This window comes from Phasianus colchicus, chromosome 13 (genome assembly GCF_987193195.1).
Source record: "Phasianus colchicus chromosome 13, bPhaCol1.hap1.1, whole genome shotgun sequence".
NCBI classification, from domain to species: Eukaryota; Metazoa; Chordata; class Aves; order Galliformes; family Phasianidae; genus Phasianus; species Phasianus colchicus.
The window spans coordinates 16,741,498-16,766,990 of record NC_143448.1 but is presented as its reverse complement, the minus strand read 5'-3'; the positions used below and the strand labels follow the sequence as shown (position 1 = coordinate 16,766,990).

Genomic DNA, 25,493 nt, shown 5'->3' with positions numbered 1-25,493 from the left:
TTGCAATATTTGCAACAATTCACAACGTTCCGAAATGTCCAGGAGACTTTGGCAGGGACAGCCAAGCAAAATGCTAATAAGGAAAACAGAAGAGAAGTCAGAGCCAGAACTCGACTGTTGCCAGACTCCATCAGCACTACACAATGTTGACAAGAAAAAAAGAATTCTTTCATCTCCTGCAGCCATAAACCAAGGGGGATTTTATTTATTTATTAACAGAGAAATAACAGAATGAAATAGAAGGGAGGGCTTGAAAGGAGCCCATTGTGTTAGGCCAGTGACATCTCTCTCAAATGAATGAGGATCCATGAACGAGCCTTGTTTCATAACACAGCTCTGCAACGCGGTGATCCGGCAGTCAGAGCTGTGTTTGTCATCCTGCAGGGTAATTTACAGTTCTGCAGACTGGGAGGAAAATACAAGCAAATGAAAACTGATCTGATTAATAGTCTGATGCCGTGGTGTAAATGCAAGAGTTGTATCAGTGACACATAACGTGTAAAGCAGTAGTCAGCCAATTGGGTTACCAAGATCTTAGGTCAGTCAGAACAAGAAAGCATTAGACATATGTTTTACTTCAGCTTGGAGCAGGAAAGTTGTGTTATGTAATGAATGACTGACCTCCAAAGGGCAGAAATCAGAGTAGGCTGGCCTATAACGTTCCCATTGCCAGGACCCAGATCTCTGGGCACATGGGTCATGGTTAACAGACAGCATCATCAAACTTTATTTTGGCTTTCAATCCAAAGATCATCCTCGATTTTGATATGAATAAGAATTTTTAGTGCATCTCTTGAACAGGACCCTCTGCTTCTTAATCTCTTGTGATGCTGTTGTATCAAAAGTGAGTGTCAAGTCTTGACTCAGGTAATTTCCTTCTTCTAAAATGTGGAGTTAAAAAGAAGTAAAATTTGAAAACAGAAGTGTTATCATGCTTTTTGAACAGTGTTTCCTTAGAGATTTGGCATCTTTTCTTCTCTGTTGTGAGAAGGGTAACAAGATACAATTCATAGAAGTCTGGAGTATAACTGCTAAATGTCTTCTGACTTGCAAGAAATTGGACAGCTCGTAAGAACAGTTCTTGAATCAACAGCCTTTGGTAAGAGCCAACTAAGTGGGATCTCCTATAGGAAGATATACTACATGACATGGGAACTAAACATCCTGAGAATTCTCTGTTAAGCTTTATGGTCTTTTGAGTGTTTCAAACTTGTTTGCTTAAATGAAAGATGCAAAGAGCCAAGGGTGGGGTCTCCAGAAACCAAATGACAACTGAATTTGTTAGGGGAATAAATAATGTCTAAATCTAATACTGCTATTATTTCCTTTTAGACAGTATTTTTCCAGATTTTGTGAAGACCCGTATTAGAAAATGTTTTTTCCAAATTTCCTTTCAAAACAAACAAATAAACAAAAGTGCCCTCAGCAAAACCTCAGTGTAGCAGGGACATCCATCTGTTGGGCTAATGAAGGTGACACGTATAGGTTTGTGCTGCCTACTGTCCCCACTTCCATCTCTTTAATTGATTTTTGAACCACCCCAATTCCCATATTAATTAGTCTGTAGTAGGTTTAATTGCATCCTAGTACATTTTTTCCCAACGAACTGAACTTCTTAATGAGTATTCACTTATTAATAACAGATTCGAAAAATAGACAATTCTTTTGTGTGTGAGGGCGATGAAGTTCCTCCCCTTAGCACCTATATTTGTATATGAGAATATATAATATATATGTGAGTGTTTATATGTATATATATGGAAATTTTTAATAGCTTGATTTGGACACTAACTAGTCTTTTTATGTATTTCTCTTTGTTATAAGTGAGCTGTATGACATTTAATGTACATACTGCCTTTCTCTCCCTTATTCCATCTAAGCAGGGCAAAGACAATGAGGAGATGCAGCAACATGAGGACTTCTTTTTAAACCCATTGCGTGAAGAAAGTAAGTCTTGCATTGTGCCCAGTCAACCCCAGAAGACAGAGCTAAAAACAGCACGCATTTTCATTAGCTTCATGTACTCACTGCTCATTTGCTGAAGAAAATAGTACACAGTCCCAAGGAGCAGAAAATGTGAATGCAAGAAAGCACTGCAGCCCCCAGGTTGTGTAAATGATGACAGCAACTACAGTTAGAAGTAAGTTTGTCGTGGCCCTGTACTGGCTGAGGCTTTGGTCCCTGCTTTGGAGGGTTCAGCTTCCAGCCTGTGTGAGGCTCTGGCATGAGCTGCCTCTGCAGCCTGGCTCTCAGGCCTCTGTGCTGGCCAGGAGGCTGAGTTTCCAACCAGCTCTGCTCCCAGCATGGTTTTCAGCAGAGCCCTCTAAGTAATTCTGTATTTCTACCCTTATATTTGCTGTCCCTACCACCAAAACAGAGTGAGAAGAGGGTGCTTTGTGATCTGATAGAGGTAAAAATGCGAAAGAATGCAGCATGATGGATACACATAGGTCCAAATCCTGCAGCCAGCCCTGCCAATGCGGTGGTGAGCAGCTGCACTGAGCCTTTGGCAGCACTGAGCATGTAGGACTTTTGTTCAGCACAAAGAAAAGATTACTCTCTAGAGATGTTATTGTTTCAGCTTCTTTATGCAGGATCCAAAAGCAAGCCATCTTCAAATTCATGTTTTTTACCATTAGTAGCAATGGCAAAATTTGTTAGGCACTGTGGCTAGGCTTTCCAGCACTGGTCTAGTTCTTACACAATGGAACTAATAGCTAAAACCTGAACACGTGGGTTTTAGCAGATCAAGAAGTTTAAATCTTTCCTTTAGACTTACAGTCTAGTAACGAGGGTTAGTCTAATTACTGTGATATATTGCTTCTACTTTGCTTTACTGGTGAACTCTGTCATGTTTGCTATCATCCTTTTATGAATTAAGTATCTCTAATCTCATTTTTTTTTTTTTCCTCTTGGCAATCCAGTATACAAAAGACCGAATGTTTGTTAATTGGGGCACCTGTTCTCTCTAGAGGTACTACTGGTTTTGCTCGATATGAAAAATGATGACAATTAACTTGGAGATGCAGGAAGCATTTCAGTGTGTATTAGAGCACGATGACTTTTAAAGAAGAAAAGATCCTACTGTTATATAATTAATTTAACTGTTAATGGGGGGAAAAAAATCAGCTCTTAGTCTTGTAGATACTAGGGATGGCAATGGAGGGAGGTTGTTCAAATCCCACCAAAAGCTGCCTCCCTCTGTACCAGCCAATAACACATGCTATAACCCCAAGGCAGGTTATAATCCTTGTTTTATAGCTACTTGGAAGGTATCTTAAAGCACTGTTGTTTTACTGCAGCTGATGAAATAGCACAAAAAATGAGACACAGCTGATGTTATGTTTCATTTATTTATTTGTGTACAAAGAAGCACTGTGATTTGCTGCCATTTCCAAGTGCCTCATTATCTTGCCACTGTCCCTAGCAGATCAATTACAGCAGGGGTGGAGCTGACAAGATAACTAGAGTGGAAAAATAACCCCCATATAAAATTTGTTCCCAGGTGTTTGCTGGCATGAAGAAAGATAAGTAATGTAAAGGACAGTGGCCAAATTTATACAGGAAAACTTTTAAAAACCTGTTAGTGACGTGAAGATTTAGTCCATCCCATAAGCATTGTCTACTCTGGTTCAATGTCCTTCTATTGGAAATCCATCTTCGGTTTGGAAAGACAATGACAAATTTTAGAAATAAATAAATACACACCCCAAGAAAAGCTGTTATGAACATCCCTTATCCCAAGTCAATTACTTCAGCATTGTAACTTATTGCAGAACACTTTGAAAACAGCTCTTTAAATGTAAGACTCCAGGGTATAGTATTTCATTCTGAATTTTCAGCACGCCTGCAGTAAACAAGCACTGTAAATACTTTTGCTTTTCTTGTTTTGGACAGTTAATCATAAAAAGTACATCCAGCCACAGCATGATGGTGAGTGTCCTGCAATTGCGTATGAAAACGTTAAGTTAGAGAAATAAGTAGTAACATAATGGTGAAGTGTACAGGACTGCAGTAACTTACATGCTGCTGTAACTGCAGGGGCAGTGAAGGTCACCATGCACTGGGAGGTGGATGAGTGGAGTCCGGCCAGAGGCGTGGCAGCAGAGGACGAGCATCCCGGTAGTTTTACAGCAGGAGCAATGACCCTGGCTTTGTTTCTGCAGGTAAGGAGGTTGTACTGAAACCAGAAGGGACTGTTCTGATTTACTATTGCAGGAGAAAAATGGAACTGTATTGAACTGTGCAAAGTTACTGAGTAACAGTAAGACTGCAATCCAGAATATGCGGTGTTAGATGAGGCAAAAGGTTGAAAGGGCAATGGAAAACTTCTACTTGACTCAAAAACCTTCAGCGTTTTCTCTCTCTGTTAACAATTCCTTGCTTATGATTTAACTTTGTTCTATTTCAAATGCCGCTTTTGAGGTACAAGGCACAGCATTAGTTTAGGACAATGATCTCAACTGACACCAAAGGAGGTGATGCTCTTCTGTGGTGGCTTCCAGGTAATGACCTTTTGCTCAGTTAAACCACAAGTGTCAAATACGCTTTTTCATCCTTTACTTATTACGAACCACATAAAAGACCACCTCTGGATTCAGTGTCTGATAAACCATAGGCCATCGGCAAAAGATACAAAGCAGGAATCCACAGAGGTGGGGCTCAGGGAAAGCAAACTGCAGTGGTTTGTACTCAAATATTTCCTTCTCGTGCTGGCCTCACTCCTACAGCTTCCTCTGTTCTCAGGTGCAGTAAAAAAGCCTTTTCAGGGATATTCTATGTCTCTGTCACTTTAGATAACTTCCTAGAAGATCTAAGGGAAAAAACCCAAACCACCAACTCAAGGAATTTCAGAAATTTGATGCTGGTTTTTGTGCTAGAAAAAGAATTTCCAGACAAAGACACAATAATGTCACAGAGCTATGGTGACTATTCTCTGCAAGATTTTAATTCTACCCAGCTTTCTGTTAGTTATTCTGGTCTGGGTTCTGGCTGCTATTTATTATTTCACCTGTTGGACCCTTTGGCAATGTCTAGGATCAATTGACAGCACAGGAAAGCACACAGAGCACCCCACTTCCTTCCTTATAGATTATGAGAGCTCAGATAAAAATGAAAATAATTTCTTACAAACCTTAAGTCGGGCTACTAGGAATGCAGCACCCTGAAGATACAAGCCTTGCTGATAAAACGTGCAGTTGCAAGCTAATGTGCAGAAGGACAGTGCAAGTTGGGCAGCTTGGTCTGGAGGAGTGTGTTTGAAGGACATGAGGGCACTAAATTGCGGACTGAGATTTTATGAGTCAAGGCAACAAGTAGACGATGTATTTGTGTAGCTATACTTCCACAGCACTTAAGCACAGTGGTTGAGCACATCAGACATGACCACAGACTATGGCAGTACTCACTGTTAAAAGCCATCCTGTAATCAGCTGTGCCAGCAGTGAGTGCTGCACGATGACAGCAGTGCAGTCCTGTAGCTTCCCAAGGTAGGTCACTCTGATTGATGTTTGTTCAGCCTGTTTCGGTTACAATGTGAATTTTTTTGTGGATGTCTCTTCTACGTAAGCTGAAATGATGGTGGTAGGTGGGGAAGGTGATCAGGTGAAGCAGAAAGGAAGTGCAACAAAAATCCATTAAAGCTTCTGTGCACAGTCCAGCCTAGGGATGTCAGACCCAGGTTGGCTCAGTGCAACTCCTATTACAAAGTGTGGCAAAGCATAGCATTACTGTTAGCTGAATAGATGCTGAATAATCTACTGCTACTTTCCTGTGTGGTCAAATATTATTTACCTCTCTGACCTCCAGTTTGTCACTCTATAAACGTGGCATGATGATGAAGGCTACAATTCATCTCTATTGCTTAGAGCAGTGTGGGAGCTTTTTTGTACTTAGCTCTGGCTATTCCAGCCTTTGACAGTGTCAGGGTCATTTTGTAGTCCTCTGTTCTTGCTGTATTGCATCAGGAAGGTCTATGCCCAGACAAAAGGTAAAAGCCCATACATCCTTTATTTGAGCATTTCACAAATAAATTACAAGTTTCTTTGCAACCACGTCATAAATCAAAACGTTTATTTACACCTCAGAAACAACAAGCAATTCAGCAACTAGGGCCCAAAGAAAAAACTGGAAAAGTAGCTGAAATAAGTATCTTTGAAAATCAAACAAAAATATTTTTCTCCTTGCTCGAGCTTTAAAAAAAAACATAAAAAATTTCTTGGTGATACGTTAGAGATTGTTATGGGGCAGATTGTTATGATTTCTGTCTGAAATGGCAGTAACAACACAGCTTGTTTGTACTGAATTCACCATCAGAGTTCACCAGACATGCTCTCATTCTACAGTCCTGAACAGGATGTGCATGCATGTACATACACGTCTGTTTTTACATTCATTTCAGCCCCAAATCATCAAATACAGTCACTTGTTGATGCAGAGAAGGAGTACAGTGTTCAAATGTTGAATGGAACTTTCCTGAATAGCTGTCCTATTGAAAACAGAGTGATGCAGTTATTCTGGCTATAATCCCTCCCATTTTCACTACTGATGACCAGCTTATACAGACAACTAAAAATGAGTCCGTAAACAATTATAAATATCTTCAAATGATATAAATTTTATTAAGCGAGGACAACTAAAGGTTAGCATAAGTACAACATGAGAGTTGGAATAAGCCTGGATTTCAGTGTGGGGTTTTTTTGGTTGTGGGTTATTTTTTTTTCCTTCTTTTTTTTTTCCTTTTAAAAATCAAACTGGTTTAGCATATATCACCCAAGCTGTTCCTTAACTTGTGTTCATCCATGATTCATGGGATTAAACTGCTTATTTCAAGTCCCCATGTTGTATTAGTCTCCATCTGCATATATTATATATATATATTTATATATGTATGTGTATATCTCTATATATCTACATATATACACACACATAGCAATTGTGCAACTAATAACTTTCCACCAAGAGTGGATGAGTATATCCATTCCATTTGGACAAATACAAACCAACTAGCATATCCTGATGTGAAAACAGTATGGTCAATGGTTGTATGCTTGACAAAGTAAAACAGTCAGCTATACCTGCTTTAAATAGAATAGCTGTTACAACTACTGCTGAAATACTTTGCATGTTAACCCTAAATATTGTAGGTCATAGAATTGATTTAAAAAAAAAATATTATTATTTTAGTTATTTATCTTTTTGACACCATTGGACAGTGCATCTCTCAGACAATTGAGTCTCTGAAGATGTATTAAAGGAAAGATAGGATCAGAGTTTTGTCCTAGACTTGGTGTTCTCAAGATGATGTGACTGTTTAATATCATTTATCTTGTGGTTTTTATTTTAATTAAATGAGTCATTATTAAATCCATTCAAAAAGAAACTTGGCCTTTAGATAACTAGTGACGAAAAATTACTTGTGTACAAAATTCTGTGTACTGGAAGCAGCTGAGACAAAGAGTGGCAGTTCTTTCAGTGTCTCAACAAGAAGCCTCACAAAGGAAAGACCAACGATGTAAGAGTCGTTACTATAACTCCAAATGCTCACTCTGTTACAGTGAGCACTTAAGCTAGGTCCCTATGATCTAATTTGAAGCCCATAATTTAATAAATGAGGTTTGTATTGCAGGGATCCCTAACTTAAATGACTACATGAGAGACTGGGACAAATTATTTGACTACAGGCCGCAGCCGTTTCAAATAGAGGTTAAACCAAATTGGGTTGGGTTCCCTGGGGACCCATTAAAGTCATCAGTGAAGGAAGCAAGTGCTCTGTGGGAAGCATCTGGGCTGTAGGCTTCTTGGTATGTCACAAAAGACAAACATTCAATTATATATAAGCAGTCAACACTACTGTGATAAATATTGCTGCTTTACTGTTTGCAGCACATCAGTGAAACCACTGTGTGGGGAAGTCTAAATGAACGTTTTTGTTTAAGTATCACTAACTGATGCTCAAACAAGTCTAGTAACAGAGTTTGCTCTTTGATTTACACCAGTGTTAAGTGGGATGAGAACAGGGCTCAGAAAGTTTAATAGTCAGTGTTCCACTCACAGCTAATTTGCCTTGCTAACCAGTGGGAAATTCAGCTGATTTCCCTTTGATTTAATCTTCAGTCCTGCAGCTACTGAACAAAATGTACATTCATAAATGCACGTAGGCATATTGCAAGCACACGCATGAGGTGTACAGAGTTCAGTTAGCAAGTGTACCACAGAGGAGACCTTTACCTTGCTAATATACTCTTACTGATTAACGTTATACCCAATTCGTGTTTTGACAGCAGATACTTTTGTAAGTGAAATGACTTCTGCACAAGACGTTTTATGCGTGTTTCAAAAGGAAAATCAAGTTCACTGCCTTTCTGACTCCAGACAGCACCGTAAGTCTGCAAACATACAAAAACTGCAATAAAAGTTGTAGTGACCAAGCAGGTAAGGTAGGAATAAGTCCTGTATTACAAACCCAGCAAGCTTGGCTGAATGAGTGCTAAACAAAACAAATTAAAAAAAAACAAACTAATTTTGTAACTTCTGTGTTTCTTTCATAATGTTGTGAGGAAGTAATACATCATCTTTTCTCTTTTGTTACAGGAAATGAGAATCATTTTTTAAGCCTGACCCCACGATCTTTTTTGGGTAAGAAAACTCAAATTCTAATGTGGTTCTTCATTTGTATATTGCCACAGAAAGTGACCCAATTGCTTGTTAAAAAGGGTTGGTTCTCAGGTACAGGTTTCAGGTTTCTCAGAGGAAACATTAATATGGCAGCTTCATCTTCTCTTTGTGTGCTTGGGTAGTCCAGTGATTAGCTCAGTCAGAAGCCTAGAGATGCACTGTAAAGGCTGGGAGGCTTTAGTTTGTCTGGAGAAATAGTGGTACTGGTGAATGAAGGCTTTGATGCATCTCGATTCAGAGCTTCAGCCATTGTACTGACTTTTCTACATGTCAAAAGGTTGCAGTATTATCCGAGAAGAAAGATCTCTTGTCCTCGGGCACAGATTGGTAGTAAAAGTCTTCCCATTGTTAGTGCAGTTCCAGGCAGAAGAAATTTTTCTTTGTTGTTGGTTTTGGATGCCCTTGGAATGATTCACCAAATGCTGTGTGAACCTTGGTTTAAATTAGAAAAGGGTATCTTTATCTGGCACTTGATAGGGATGACACTAACGTCAATGGGTATCTTTCCAGAGGTGGGTTTTGCTGGAAAGGGAGAGGAAGAAAGCAAGTAGAAAAAGAGCATTTGCAGGGGGAGAATATCATAATCTCTTTTATTCAAGATAGAGGTTTTGTAGATTAAAGCAGAGGGTGCAGTTCATCTTTGGGTTCATTTGGATTCATTCATTAAACATGTATCCTGAAAATCCAGTGGTGTTATGCATTCGTTGGTTTTTCCTTTTGAAAACTTTGCATAAAAGTTTTATTTCTAAAAAGCCGTGATTGCTGATGACAAAGCAGCAGCCCGTGGTTACTATGAGGTCTGGGCAACGAAAGCAAACTAGAAGCACGCCCATGTTCATGTCTGAGATCAGGCACTTCTCGCTGTGCCTGCTCCTGGAGCCCTTGCTCCACAGAAACTCCCACTCACCTTACAGCATTGCTTTGCTAAGTGAAACATGCAGAGCTGCTGCTAGAGAAGCCAGGTCAGTGGGAGATTCCACTTGGGCAGGACTGCAGGAGTCACTGAAAGAGAGAATTGGTTCCTGCATGAAGGCAGCTTGTATCTTACCAGGAAATTTACAGCGCTAGGGAAGTTCACAACACAAACTGGTTTTTTCCCTCTGTTGCCGTTGTTATTACTTTTGATTAAAAAAACAAAAGAAAACAAAAAACGGTTGTCATATTTGGTACAATACAGGAAGTCAGAGAAAAGCTATTGTACAGCAATTTTTAACCACCAACACACATTTAATATCTAGTGTAGCGTTATGGAAAACTCAATGTATGTTTGGACTTTTTAATGCTTCCAAAAAACTTTACTATTGAAACAGATAGGTGGTGTGGAAGATATGCTCATAATTTCACTGTAGTAAAGACAACATACAGTATGACTCATAGGTACTGTAAAAATGCTAACTAAAGAATGCAGCTGCAAAGTACTATTGCATAAGGAAGCTTTCTTGTTTAAACTTTAAATAAGCAAGTTTATTAAAATATTCTAAGACACTTACCTTACCCTAGTTACTGGCAAGCTCTAATAAAAGCCACAGTCTGTCACTAGTATACTTTTTTTTTGTGTTAATTTTATAAAAATTTGGTGTGAGCTTTGATGGATCATTTACAATTTATTAACAAGATGATCATCTTGATACAGTTAAGTTTTTTTCTTTTTTCTTTTTTAAACCTTACATGCTCACAGAATAAAAAAGGATTCATAGTCATATGTAACGAACACCCTTTTTTTCCCCATGTCTGCAAACAAGTGTGGTAAGTTTACACACACAAAGAAATGCTCTTGTTACTCTTAACTGGAAACTGTGTGTACACGTGTATGTATGTATATATATATTCAAAACTATAGATATGTGTGAATACACTTAGATAATAGGGCATCTGTTTTCCTCCTTGCACTGATACGTGTAATGACAGCTGTGCAGAGGCTGAGAGAGAGGCCAGTGCTTCTGAGAAGCACCTTGATTTTGTTGTTACAATCAGCTTCTCATATGCAGACAATACCTACTTTGTCTGCAGAACTGACAAAGGACTTAAATTTTCCGAATTGCCCCAGCAAATAATTATCTGCAAGAGCATAGAGGAAACTGACTTTAGCCCCTTTAAAATCAGCCCAGCATGTCCCATTGCTGTAGGTGGTGGCCATATGGTGCCGGTTGCACTGAGTGCTTCCCCTTGCCTCACAAATCTGAGCTCGCGTTCCCTCCCGGCACTGAGATGAAGAGCTGTGCTCCTGCTGAGTCTTAAATTCAGTTTTGGGGCAAAAGGTGAGAAGTTTGGATCAGAAGCAAGCCAGGGGGACTTGCATTTCCTGTTTGCTGAACCTGAGGTACAAGAAGCGATGCTGCAGAGCCCTGGGCCTGCCTTATTTGGTGTCAACAAAGTGGCTTTTTTCAGTGGTATGACTGCAATAGGCTCTCCTTCTGGCCACACTATAAACAAGCAAGTACAGTAGGTTTAGCCATGTCGAATAGTTATGATTCATCTGTGGCTGTATTACTCTGCTTTGTCAGTTGCACGTTCCAGATGAATATTTTATAAAAGCTAAACCAGTCCTATAACTCTTCTCTCCATATAAATATATATATATATACATACACTCATACATATACAAATACTAACCCACAGACAAAATATTTTCTGAACAGTTGAATAGCAACAAGTCAACAGTTAGAAAAAAATGGAGTCAATCTGTTTTCTCCTCCCCAAAGGTCAAGTTTAGATGTCATGGTCTTTTAACATTCAGTGAAAATTCGCATAAACCTTGCATCTTGCAAGAGGAATCCATTAATAAATGGAAGTTAGGGCAGAGGCTGTCAAACACCAATGTATAGTCGGACAGATTAAGTGAGGTTGCAAATTAAACTGAATCTGGAGCAACTGAGGCCTAGTAGTGAAGAACAGTAACTGTAAACTGCAGTCTTCAGATCTGACGTTTTCTTTTTTCTCGTTGCCATGGCAACTCGGTAGGACAGCTTCAAATGTCAGGAGTTCTTACAGACCTAAACGATGGGAAATGAGTGTGATTATTGCCATGCAGATCACAGTATCTTTTAACTTTTTGTCTTATTACCTCCTCCAGGTTACTGATGGAGAACGTGCACATTTCTCAGCTATTCAGTATGAATTATCCAGGCTTAGGAACAATTAACTGTGAAGAAGGAAATCTCCAGGAGAAAACCCCAAAACGACGCCTGGAGCATTCTGAGACCTTTGTGGTGCATTCAGGAAGTTGTAGTGCAGAGAGGTCTGGGTATAAATCTTGAGCCAGAACCTAATTCTCCCCACTTGGCACCTTGTTCACTTACGTTGGTGCAAGAGTGCGAGTAAAATGTCACTGGGCTTCCTTTGCGTATGCACACTGACTAGCAAAGAGCAGACAGATGTATTCTTAAAAATAACAATTCTTTATGTGTTATGTGACTATAGCAGGGACTAAAAGAGCTGGCGTATTTCATTAATGTTGCTACAGAATTGTAAATCTTACCTTTGTTGTCTAACCTTTTAGATTATTTATTATTTTAAGTGAAGGTAGCACAACTTGAATGATCCTTCCTATTTTAGATGGGTACCTTGGTAATACGGAGGCAGTAAATAAGCATAGAAAACCAAATATTAGGAACTAATCTAACAGTTGGAGCTAATGTGTTTCCTTCCTCCAAAGTCATTTGGCAGCACGAGGACACTACTGAATTGCAAATACTCAGCTTTGCAGTGAAAACACATAAGGCTGATACTAGCTGAACACATAGCTGAAGTTCTCAGGAGCTCAGCTTAGAGCTCGCCTGGTATTGATGCTGGTGTGGCTCCTCTCAAGTACAATTTCTGATTGCACACTGTTGGTTTACTGGCTGTTCTGTGATCGAAACAGCGCTGAAAACAAAATGATGTTACAGTTGTTACAGAACAGTGCTTATACAGCATGAAGGCTTTTTCTGTTTCTCAGGTTGCCCTGCCAGTGAGCGTCTGCAGTGCACAAGGTGCTGGGAGGAGCACAGCCAGCACAGCTGACCCCAGGGTATCCCTTACCCTCTGACATCATGGTCCTCAGTAAGAGCTGGGGGAAGGACATACAGAGGTATACCATTTGCATTCCCAAGTTGGTTGTGTGTGATGAGCCCTGCTTTCCTGGAAGTGGCTGAACAGCTGCCTGCCAATGGGTGAATGACTTTTACAAGTCAGATATGCACATCAAAACTGACACATACTCAGGAAATGCAAAATGTTTCTCTAGTACGTGTTGCATTTTACTCTTAAATGAAGAAGTACCTATAATTCTGTCACAGATGCAGGAAAAACAGTACCACAGTGGTCATTATGGGATGTCACCTTGTGATCTTCACTTATCTGCTTCTCCTTCTGGGACAAGTAAAGCTTAATATAATTATTGATAAGGTTGTTTTACCTTTTGTTTCTTCTTATTGTTTTGGCATTATTTGAATTGACTTAAACATTAAATTCTTCCACCTAGGGAGGAGCCTGTCCAGATTGGCTGTGCAGCAAGACAAACACCTGGAGAGCACACAGCATCCCGTCCTTCCTCAGTTCTCTTAAACAAAGGTCAGTAAAGCAAATTAAGCAAACGTAATAATCCACAGAGGGACTGATGGGTGGGAACAACTGAAGTGAGAGGTGCCACTGAGATTTCCGAATAGGATAAAATCTGAAATTGCTACATGGGGATCTGTAGCACAAAAATGTCTGGCCACAGAACCCAGGCTTCTGTATTGGAACTTCGTAAGCACAAGTGCCAAAGTTTGAATGTGTTTGGATTAGGGATTGGCTGCTGCTAAATTCTCATACACAGTTTTTTCTCCTGGGATAGTGAAAAGCCTAAGTTCAGGACTCTGATAGCTGAAAAGTAGTATTTCTATGTTGCAGTGAAGTTTATCATATTAAAGGGCTTTTGTTCAAGCCTGACTCAAAGAAAATAACACTAACTTTTGAATCAGCAAAGCACTCTGAATCCCTGGAGGTCTCTCTGCTAAGGACAGGCACTTGTATGTGATGAATGAACAGCAGCTGTAGCACTGAATTTCTGTATAGTCCATAGGCTGAAACTTCAGAGAAATTTGTCAGCAAGGAATTTATAAGTATCACGCACATTCAAGCAGCTAGTGACTGCTTCACCAACAGCTTGTAAATAAAGGGCAATATATGTTGATTTATGAGCAGACCTCAAGAAAAGCATGTATATTTTACATCATATTGATATAATGAATGTTAGTACTTTATCACACATCTTGTCTTTCCTGAGTAAACTATATATTAAAACTAGTTCGTTCAGCTTTAGCTATATGGTTTTCTTTTCCTGTACCAGTTGAAGGCTACCTTCTCTCTCTCCCACGCATACACACAATATAAGCATACTTTTGGTTCTCTCTGCTTGCTTCTCTATCCTGACTGCTTTCTGCCTTACATCTTGAAGCACTCTAGTCCCTGCCTCAACTTTTCTCGTCCTTTTTGACCTGCCAGCTGTCTTGATACATTGAATTACATGCCTGGAAATCTGATGCTTCCTTTGGTTCCCATGACGACACCTTTTTCTCATCCTCCCATGACATCTTAAATCACTTCTTCTGCATGTCCTTCTGTCTTAATCCTTCCATCCCTGGTTTCTGGGAAAACCTTTTCTTCCCCCATTTTGTTTTCACCTTTTCTGTGACACCGTCCATGGGCGTTCAGTGGTTACTTCAGTGCTGACAGTTCAGAGATCGTGCATTCTCTGTGTTTTTTTTTCTTTGTTTAGACTAAAATGTTGACCTCTGGCTCCGAATACCCTTCTGATGTTTAGCTGACAGCTCTGCACAGCTAAAACTGAGCTCTTAGATCTTACCCCTAAAGCACTCCTCTTCTTGTTCTTCCTTTAATTGCTCTGGACAACACCATCATCCTGCCTCTTATTCAAGCTTAAAAACTGAGACGAACTAGAGAGCATTTTTGTCACAGGATCTCCTTCTTAGGTCTGTGTATTTAGGTTATGTCTTAATCTAGAGTATTCTTTCTCATGCATCATCCCAAAGGGCTGTCTCTGGCCATCCAAACAGCTAAAATCTATCTAGGCTCTGCTTGGTTAGCAGCTTTGCAACATCTTTTCACAGCCCTTGACAAATTGAAGGTACTGTGCTTCATATCCTGCCAGTCTTTTGCTGTACAGAGCATTTTCCTACTCTGTCACTGATGCCTCTGTTACTGTAACTCCTTCATGGCTTCTTCCAGTTGGCATGCATGTTCACTGATCGTCCCTGTGTGAATGGTTTTTCTTATTCATAGCCAGTGATAAAAACTTTTGTTGACGTGTTTTCAAAGGAAACATTTTCACGCTTTTGTTCCCAGGCTTTCCTATGTAGTAGGAGGAGCTCCCTGCAAGCATCAATGCTTTCTCCTTCACATCTCCTTTGGCTGATACATCAACAAAAACCGTGACATTGGCAAAGGGTGCCAAGCCTGCTATGAACTCAGCTCAGCTCTTTCACCAGCCTTAACAGAAGTTGTACTGAAACAATCTATTCTAAACGTGGTTTTGGAAGGTTAGTACATACGCTTTGCTTTTGTATTCTTAAAGTAGCTTCAATATTCAGAAATATGGGCTGTAAAATTTCTGTAGATACTCAACTTTGTTAGGTCCAATAAGAATATTCAAAACCAGATCCATCTTTGTTTTTTCTACTGCACACACCAGTGATATAGAATTGCTTGCAGCCAATACTGAAGTTAGACTGACTTTTAGTTTCTGTGGTTAATATCAGAGCTTATCAATTACAGACTTACTGCCTAAAGATGTTCTCATGTAGTCATATCTGGTGTTATTGGACAAGCATTCCGGCCGGTATCTCCCTTAATACAAAATCTACAGAAATCAAGATTGACCAAAGTGTTGTGCAGAAACCTCACTGACAAATACAAGCAGATTTACTGAGATAACATAACTGCTCTACTACACATTCTCTGCAAATACGATCAAGTATCTGGTCCATATTTCAAATCACTTTATTTACCCAGCTGGATTGCCAGCATTCATCATTGTTTTCTGTACAGGAATGGTAGTTTTATTGCTTGCTTTTTTCTTTATTTTGCCAATGATGAGAAACCAAATGAAAGTTCTAGAAATATATAAAGGCTGCCAAATTATTCACGTTAGTTCTTGATTCTCATACCTAAACAGCCAATCTAAAGGCTATAGGCTTCAACTGTTTACTCACAGACTTCAACCTTATTTTTTTTCCCATGTCTATTTTACACCACACAGGATTTACAGCTTGTAGCTGGCAACAGGACATAAAAGATGCTGGTATTTAAGGAATACTAAGAGCATAAAATGTGCAAATATTGTGTACAAGGAGCATGTTTGTTAATCTATGCTAACTAGCTCCTTTATGGACATAACGCTCTGCTAAGCCCATACCTGGCAGGTTGGATCTGTACATCAACAAACATTAGTTATTAGTAGTATTAGCTTAGTAATTATTTTATTAGTATCATATATAAATAACATCAGTGTATCTGTAGTTGTTCTCAAGAATAAGTACATGTCATGTGTTGTAGGTAAACAGAAATGACATTAAAAACAAGTGATTTGATGTGTACAGCTGCCTACATGAAAGCCAGAAAGATGGCACATGCATCATGTTCTTATATTGCCAACAGCCAACCTGCTCTGCCTTAAGAGTACCTGGGGATTGCACAAGCAGCATAAAGCTAACATAACTATACAGAACTCATTTTCCCCAGAAATCACTGTCACTGAAGTCTCTAATGTGGTTGTCACCGTTTTTAATCACACAGGTCTCTGTTCTACCTATTTTACGCTGAGAGAGACATTCAGCTATGTTCCTTTTAAGATAAAACAGCCAAATAATGAGGGAACGATGGAATCTTCAGTTATGTGCATGGTGTCTGAATTATTACTGTTATGGTTAACGTGTCTCAGATAAAAAAGCATTGCTCGTTATCATGAATGAATGGTGTTTGTTGGCATTAATATTTTAGCACTGGAATATTGTGCTTGCTTTGCTGGTCAAAAAAAAAAACAAACAAAAAATGGACACATTGATGGAGTATTACAGTGCTATAGGAATACAGGTCTAAGTGTGAGTTTGGAGTAGGGAGATTCATGATGTAGATACCTAAGATAGAAAAAAAAAATACCCTTTTTACTCCCACTAAAGTCAATTGACGTAGGTTGTGTTTGAAATGTTAAAAGGCTTAAGTTGGTTGCAGATTTCACAGATCTGAGATCTTGAATCTTCTAGTCACAGGGTTTCGGATACTGGATTGCTTTGAAAATTGAAAGAGGAGGAAGTCAACGAATACAAGGTAAGTGTCTACAATATTGATTTCTTCAATTACTGTAGCCACCTGTCTACTCCACAGTGGACTAATTTAAGATTTATCCCTAATGCTGATTTGTATGAAAAAAAAAAAAAAGACAATTGATTAATCTGAAGGCTTTGAAAGACGCGTACGTCGTAAGTCCAGAGTTATCACTTCCTTCCACCTCTCCCATTACACAGACTATGCTTCTTAAATTGCAGTTTAAACCTTATGAAACTTAAAAGCATTTAAGTTTCACGGTGACCCTCTGTGAAGGAGTGAACTTTACCCAAGATGTATTCATCCTTTAATTTTCATTTAACATAATGAAGAAAGTTAACACAGCTGGAGTCTGGAGTTCAACTCAGGCATGCTCCATTTCTTCAGATTTCCTTTAATTACCTTCTCATCAGAAATATTACATTAATCTTTGCTTAATTAGAAGTCTGCATTACATCATGGACTTTATCGAAACCTCAGTAATGTTAAAGGGGTAATGGAAAAATGGTAGAAGAGATCAGAACCATGTACTTCTTTCCTGACTTTAGCGTCTATAAAAGGGCATTAGTGAGATACACAGTTATTAATATAGCTTTCATGTAGAACTTAGAAAAACAGAAATGGTTTTCATGTACATCACTGGTTGATTTGACATAGGTGAATTTCAGCACCAGTAGCGTCAGCACCACATGCTGTTAAAGTATATCAGACTGTACATTTCTGTACAATAATTATTAAATAGTTACATTCACCTGTGGCCTCTTCCGAGGTATGACTGTATGTTGATGGAAATGACAAATTCCAGTGATTACTAGTTGTGACTTCCTGGAAATTGTCTTCTGAGAGAATGACGGGATCTTTTCATGCCAAACCTCATTGGATTAGGAAGGCTGTAAGCACTGTCCTCAGACAGATAACGTACAATCTTACTTGAGCAATTAAGAAATCCATTTTTAATGTTAGGTATGCTTGTGGCTAGAGCAAATTTGTGATCTCACTGAACGGTAATAAAATTATAGACATTTTTACAAAGTAAATGACTTTCCTGAAAACTTCCACTTGTAACACCAAACGTAAATGGGAAACCAATTATAAGAGGAGATGATTCCAAAATTCTTAATGATCGGAAAAACACTGTGTATATTAGTGCTGTGTTTGTGGGATGAATATCTTGTAATTCTGTCCAAAGCTCCAGTAGGAGCTCATATATCAATGTCAGTATTGAACTTCAGTGCTAAAATCCTTGCACGTGCCATGCAATTAGCCCAAATGGGCAAGGCTGGGGAGAAAGATGCCAGTCCAAACTAATCAGCTTGCACAAGGGAAAAGGTTGCTCAGGCAGAAGTTATTTTCAAAGGGTATCTGTTTGATATTTCCCGGAGTGTCTCACACACAAACTGGCAGATCTGGAACAGAACTGATTTTACACCAAGGCAGTCCTACTCTTGTAACTTCTCACATGAGCCTTGCTCACTGCTGTATCCCTGTTTCTGCTTCTCCTTGCCCTGCACTCACATTCACTAACTTTGCACTGGGTTGCCCTCATGACACACAAAATGTATGTGCATGTGTAGTACTAACACGCGTTTATCTGAGAGAAAACTTCATTAACTAAGAGGCTAGTTACGTTTGCTTTGAAGTTCTAGAAGCGCATATTATGCAGTGCAGCACTATGTTTATCTTGCACAATTCCTATTTGGCATGGATTTCATGCATCTTACTGGGGGTGGTGGTAAAGTAACTGCTGTGATAAAGCAACTAAGATACTGTCAATGTTTTTTCTTCTTTTATTTTTTTAAATTGGAATGATTTTAGCTGGATGCTTTCCCTGAACAATGTCACCTTTGCTTGACCAACAGCAAACAAAAACTTCCTTTCTTTGCCAGTTCACTGAAAACAAAAGAAGTAGAGAGGTGATTACCTGCAGTCTGGAAATACATTTTCTGATGCTCTAATCTGATCAATCTAGCTGAACAGTTGAAAATATGCAGCAAATGAAATGAGTAAGTACGGATTTTGACACAGTAATGTTGAACAAATCTAATTTTTCATATGTATACTGAAAATAAATTGCATAAAAAAAAATACCTGTGCAACCTTTTAAGGCAACGTGCAGCTGTTTTGGCAGTCAGATCTCAACTTCCACAGCAGCACAGGTTAGTTTACTATTATTTTTTAATAAGTTGAACATGAACCTTGATAGTCCAGACACGTTCAAAGCTGCAGGTGTACCCTAATCCCAGCTTGAAATACTAAAAGAAACATCTAAAAGAAACTCTTATTAAGCAAGAGTAATAATGAGTGAAAAATAGTATGCTTTGAAGCTGTGGAGGAGAAGAAATGAAAAGAAAACTGTCAAGTTTGGCTAGACTGGAATTTACCAGGCTTTGTATCAAAAATTTTGGAGAGGAATTTGTAAGCGTGGCAAGTGTAAATACTAACCAGTGACACATAGATATTGTGTGTATGGATAAGATAGGGTTTTAAGATACAGGTCTGAAATACTCCAGAGGAGGAAGAGCAACACCATCTAACCCTTTTAGGCACAGTCGGATCTTCAGTGTCACATACAGGTGAATAGCAAGCTGTCAGCACGTGAGGTGTTGGTATGTGATGAGGTAGGGAATTATCAAAGGAAACAGATGATAGTTAAAAGAAATTAAAAAACAACAAGAAGTGTAGCTGCTATTGTAGAAAAAAAAAATTTGAAGTGGACATCTGTTCAGTTCTAGTTTTTAGTCGTAGTCCACTCCAGGACAGCATTTAGCTGATGTTAAGAAGCTCTTCTGAAAAGAAACAAACTATTATATATCAATGGTTACTACTGAGAAAATGAAAACATAAAATGTTCATTTGAATTCACGCCACTGAATGGTCTATCAGACTAATCTCTTTAAATGTTCATGTCTACAGAATGACCATCACAAACAGTATTACAGCTTTTAGGGAAGTAGCTGTATTTGCTGGTAATATTTTTCTGTTCTACACTCCAAACACACAGCTTCTAAAGTGTAGTCGTTTTTTTCCAAAGCTCCACTTCTAGAACATGTTTGGATGGTTTAAAATATGCATAAAACATCATTTCCCACCTAATTGACTCAGTAAAATTTAATCTCATTAAGTACATTTTAAATATGTTTATGTATCATTTGAAGGTATTCCTATTTGTCATACCTACATGAGAAGGTATATAAACATCCTCTCTCCAATTATATATGTACATATGGATTTCTGTGCCATTTCAAGCCCCATTAATTTTAGGTGGGCTCCCAAACCCCAATGCACAACAATACAGATACACCTGCAGGGAAATTAGAAGACTGGGCGCAGATGTCTGTGTTACAAGTGAGACTCCTATCAAGACAGACTACACTCCCTTTACCCTCAAACCATCCTTCTCTTGCTCCATAGCCCTGGAACTCAGTAAGTGTCAGTATTTTTTAATTATTTGGGTAGGATTAATTAGCTTCTTCTTTATGTACCCACATGATATATGCAGTATGTGGAATGGGAATTTTTTTTTTGGGGGGGGGAAAGGGGGAGGTTCTGCTCTAAAAGAATTAACTGTACTACATGATTGTCTAAAACTCAGCCAAGTAACATACAGTACAGACTGAAAAGTGAATCTCCATGTAACCAGACTAGGCTTGTAAACTGAAAGATCCGTGATCTTAAAAGTCTTTTCCATTTGAGACTTTCTGTGATTTGTTTTAGTCTCATGCCATTCAAGAATGCATTGCTTCAATCTTCAATCACTTGATGTTCCTGCATAAAATAACATAGGATGCACAAGAGATACAGATGGTGCTTCTATTGCTTTGAAAAATGAACTAACTGAAAGAGAATACTGCAATTCTAGCTGTGTGTTCAGATAAATTCAACTCTGCTAATATCATTTAAATGTTTGTAATGACTTACTTAATACCAAACCTGACTTTCAAGGAAGAAAAACCAAACATTTTGTGTATGGACACTACCATTGTATTCTTCAAATCAGAAGAATACTACGGTAAGGGAGGGCAGGCATTAAAAGAGGAAAAGTTAGGGCAATTAATAGTAAGTTAGTTAAATTCAGGAGTGTCTTTAAGGCATCTCTGCAATCACAGCAGTGACATCTGTGCAAGTCTCCTGTTTTTCAGCACACCTGAGGCCTTTCTCCCTCAGTTTAGCAAATTAATTCCAGTGCAGAGACTTGCAGCTCATCTAATTTCTTCATAGCAGTACTTCCCCCCCCCCAGCCTCTCACCTTATTTTCTCTTCGTAGCAATGGAATATTTTGCTTATTATGTTCAAGTTAACTTGTACCTTTGTAGTCCACCGGGCAGGTTGCCAAAACCAAAAACACCACCACACATTAAAAACAAACAACCAGACCAACAACTGAGACAGTACAGCAGTAAGGAACAGCATGGACCTCTCAGACCCAGCACCAGACCTGCTCCATACCATACCTTCTTTTTCTGCAACTCATCCTCCTCAAGTAACTGCTTTATGTTTCCTAGTGAAAGAGAAGGACTACACAGTGAACCCTATCTGTTCTTCTTCCTCACTCTGAATTACTAAAATTCTAAACTGTATCTGAAACAAATTGGTCCTATCCTATCTGCAGCTAGAAAAAGCTGACAAAGGACAAGATGCTGTTACACTAAGTCTTGTTTGAAACATGGTGCCTGCAGTGATGACAGGAGATTTAATATTCTTTCCAATATTTATTAGCATTAACTATAAGTTTGGACAGTCCTGTATCTGCCAACAATATGTCTTGCCAGCTTCAGTTCAGCGACTCTCAGAAATATTATGTTAGTGTAAGTACACAATATACAAAGATGCCTTTTTTTTCCCCCTCTCCATCAACTCTGCAGCTGCCATCTTTTAATACCACCAAACATCTTATTGCTTTGTTCTGGAATAACAACATATACTGCCCATATACTTCAGTATCCTGCATTTCCTACCTGGGATGAGAAGAGCTCCTAAGCTTTTCTTGTTTGAAGCACATTCACCTTTCCAAGGGCTTCTGGGCACCTCTGTAGTCTGTATCTCATTATCCCTCAGTACTGAACACCGTAGGCGGCTACAGAATAGGTGGTACTTTTTGCATGCATTACATTTTTAATCAGACTCTTCAGTTCTACGCTCAGTTACTTGAGAAATCTGCCACATATGTCTTCTGCCATGACTTACAAAAGAAGCACATATTCCAAGTGTAGATAATAACTGTACCATTTAAATGATAATACCAATATGTTTTGTATAGGGAGGAGATTCATGCAGGGCACTTCCACCACGAACAGCTCTTTCATGGGGCTATCTATCCTCACACCAGATGTCAAATACAAAAAGACATACTTTGGCATGAATAACAAAGTTCGTTTGACTGAAGGATTTACCTCCTAGGAACAAGAGCCTCATAAAAGATAAACACTGGGAGCAAACTGAGCCTCGTAAGGGCTTTTGCAAAAATTAAACCCATAACTTACCACTAGAAATGGGATATTTCATCTGTTCAATAAGCACTAAAGTTCTTTTTGTTTTTATGGCATCGTAATCTTTGATTACTCTGATAAATATTTGGACTAGACAAAACATTGTGATGGAACTAATCACAGTTATAAAAGAACTGTGTCTGAAAATGAATTTGAAATGCCGTGATATCAGCACATTTTATACAAGTTCAAATACAGAACCACATTATTTAAACTGGCTCCTGGCACCATTGTTTCATGTCTCCATCTAGTCATCTATACCTGAGAAAAATAATTGCCATGCTTGCTGGCTTTGCACCAGCATGAAAAGATGACTGTAGCAGACATGGAGTACTAGCTCTCTGCATAACTGGATAAACCCAAAACACACAACTGAGTAGTGCAAATTTTAGCCAAAAAAAAAAAAAAAAAGCAATCCTGCACCAAGGGTTAGGTCTCTCTATGGTGAAGCCTAGCTAGAGAATTAATGCTCTCATATGCATCATCAAAAAAAAACATACCAAACATCTTCTGTCCCAAGGAGATCCTTCCCTCCTTGTCCCTTCAACTCACCTGCCGTGTCTCATCCCTGTTTTGCTCAGGAAACAGACCAGTGCACACCACTGAACAAACTGCTGGCAGATTATGTACAGAACCTCACTCCACTCTTAGATTAAAATTACAACTCTAAGGTTGTGAAAAGGCTCAGTGCACTAGGAAACTGTGCAGACATGTCAAGGCAATTCAGTGCTACTTATTCTTTTACAGTAGGAGGGGGAATCCCTTTATCAGTCTGAGCACCATGCACCGTTCAGATCGTAGGGGCCAACATTCTGCCCACAGTTCAGCTGGAGAAGATCTGTAGTCAAAAAGAGCAGCTCAAGAAGCAAAACCTGGAACTGCTTTTTAATCACTTAATATAATTGGGGGCTACATGAATGCTTTCAAAAGCAAAATGCTTTTCTCTACCTTATAGTCTGAGCTGATGCAATAATGTAAATAAAGTTCAAGTACAAATCATGTCCAGGAACGTTAGCCCAGTGATGAAAGTCATGTTTAGTACAGCAACAGCAACATTTATGAAGAGGTAATGAGAATGTATTTGAAGCAATGGGCTGCATCTTTATATCACTGATGCAACGCTGTCATGTACTGTCACATATTTCTAACATATTACTTCTAACAGCTGAAGTCTGCATTTGTTTCTAGTTGACTAAACCCAGAATAACTGAACCAAAGCCAGATGCCGCTGATTAGAACAAAGAATGGGAATTTTCACTTAGCATTTATATAGTCCTTTTCATCTTCAGAGAGCATCACAAACATAGCTCTCTCACAATAACCTTCATGCTAACCTTCTGAGATAAAAGTAATATAGTACAGGAAAAAAACACCTGAAAAGATATGTAATCAAGCATGCACAAAGCCTCAGATCTGTAAACTGTCCTGGCCTCTATCTCTGCCTAATGGTAGATTGTACTTCATCAAGAATATAAGGACTTTCACCATGGCTTGGGAGTTAATTCACCATACAATGCATTTTACTAACATTATGTGATGGTAATAGTCCTTGAATAATAGATTTTCTACTGTAGCTATAGGATAGAGCGATTCCTTTTCAGCAGATAAGGAGCTTGAAATAAAAGCGCGTTAAAAACTTGCTGAAAACTGTTACAAAGCAAGCCAGGGACACATCTAGGTTGGATGTTAGACTTCTGTAGTTTCAATTCCTACTCTTCAGTCACTTGGGGATTTCTTTTTTTAACTCCTAATTCAGATTAGGAATTTCATAAGACTTTTAGAAAGCTTTCTCTAAAGCAGCAGAAGCTTCCTTTATACATCAGTTCTCTCTCCCTCAACACAGACTTGCTATTCTGGTTATCAGTTTAAGTGTCTCTAAGCCCAGAATCTTGAATAAGTTCCTTATGTTCCAATTGCTTGCACACTTTACGGACAAATAGATTGAAGCAGACGGTACTCATTTTCATGGTGACCCAGAACAGTTATTGTTACAAGAACACCTTTTAATCTCCAGTGTCTGCTTTTGAATTGAATTCAAGTGGGGAGAGATGAAAGAAAGCATCTCAGAAATCTGTTACTACAGCTGGTACTTCTTAGTTTATCATATGCTAGCTTTAATTCTCTTTGATTCTTCCTAGAATTATTGCTTCTATTTCTTAATTTGACAACCCGGCATTTGTTGCTATTTTTTGACTGTGAAAAATCCCTCCCCTCCTAGTTCTGTACAGCATCTTCCTCGGGGAAAAAATAAAGTTAACTTCTCTCTTGGTAAGGTTTCTTATAGTGCAAAAACAAGCAGATAAATAACATTCATTGCTTACGCTTAAGGGAAAGACTTACAAAACAAACTGAAGAGTGAAAGAAGAATAAGAGTCATGCTGATATGAAGGGCATCACTTGCGCTGCAGTCCATTCTGGATTTCTTGCAGGAACACACTTGTAATTTCAGTTCTGTGTTGTTAGTCAGAGGTGGTTTTCCAGAATCTGTCACTGAGATTGGGATGTTGTAATTGGCCTTTTTCAGGTTTTGAAGCAGGACAACCTGGGCATGAGTATCTGCAAAGGATAAGGAGGTGAGAAATAGCCAAACAGTGGGCATTTGGATAAGAAGCAGCATTTGTAAACAGTATCAGACATGCCACAGTTACTCATGGAAATTAAGAGGAAAATGAGTACTCTAAGGAAAGATTAGAAAATTGAATTGCATAGGAAGTAAGAACAGGCAGTCACAGAAATTCTTGCAGGGGTTTAGAACTCACTGCAAACATATTCCAAGCCCCATCAAAAGAAGGACTTTCAAGAGTCCCTTTTGTTTAACATTATTTGGTCTGCAGATTACTGGCAGAAATTACTGTAGAAACAAATATACTAATGAAATGCTAAGGCATGTCATGCCCAAAGCAACATAAGAGGGAAGAATTTATCTATTTGCCAAAGGAAAAATCCCTTCTTGGAAGGAAACACAGGTGAAGCTGTTTAATTGCTTCCCCAGTTCGACTGAAAAGGCAGTGAAGGAAAGTAATGCAC

General features: G+C 38.8%; 2 protein-coding genes and 1 long non-coding RNA gene across 5 annotated transcripts in view; 2 read left to right on the top strand and 1 right to left on the bottom strand.

The window, feature by feature from the left end:
* The first annotated feature begins 1,756 nt into the window (after positions 1-1,756).
* LOC149916182 (uncharacterized) lies at positions 1,757-8,813 on the top strand. Its single transcript, XM_090149418.1, has 4 exons — positions 1,757-1,947; positions 4,042-4,166; position 5,927; positions 8,593-8,813. Exons 1-4 carry the CDS (start codon positions 1,833-1,835, stop codon positions 8,796-8,798), a joined length of 447 nt encoding a protein of 148 aa, XP_090005544.1. The 5' UTR covers positions 1,757-1,832; the 3' UTR covers positions 8,799-8,813.
* CDH13 (cadherin 13) overlaps positions 8,720-25,493 on the bottom strand; it is a 432,460-nt gene continuing 415,686 nt past the window's right edge. The window contains exons 13-14 of one of the 2 annotated variants that reach the window (XM_031615494.2): positions 24,807-25,022; positions 8,720-11,669 (exon numbers count right to left, since the gene is read on the bottom strand). In XM_031615494.2, the coding sequence (XP_031471354.1) occupies positions 11,662-11,669; positions 24,807-25,022 (224 nt within the window). In that variant the 3' untranslated portion in view covers positions 8,720-11,661. Of the gene's footprint in view, positions 11,670-22,010; positions 25,023-25,493 lie in introns of those variants that run through there. The other variant, XM_031615493.2, reaches the window with a different exon arrangement.
* LOC149916181 (uncharacterized) lies at positions 12,281-21,918 on the top strand. 2 transcript variants are annotated; one of them, XR_016470655.1, is made up of 5 exons: positions 12,281-12,745; positions 13,139-13,227; positions 15,004-15,197; positions 16,920-16,983; positions 18,867-21,918. It is a non-coding gene; the product is annotated as an uncharacterized LOC149916181 (long non-coding RNA). The 2 variants fall into 2 exon arrangements; XR_016470654.1 differs by having other exon boundaries at positions 18,796-21,918.

Coding starts and splice junctions, on each gene's coding strand:
- LOC149916182 (XM_090149418.1), top strand. CDS start 1,833: ATGACATTTAATGTACATACTGCCTTTCTCTCCCTTATTCCATCTAAG. Junction 1,948..4,041: donor AAACCCATTGCGTGAAGAAA/GTAAGTCTTGCA, acceptor CTGTAACTGCAG/GGGCAGTGAAGGTCACCATG.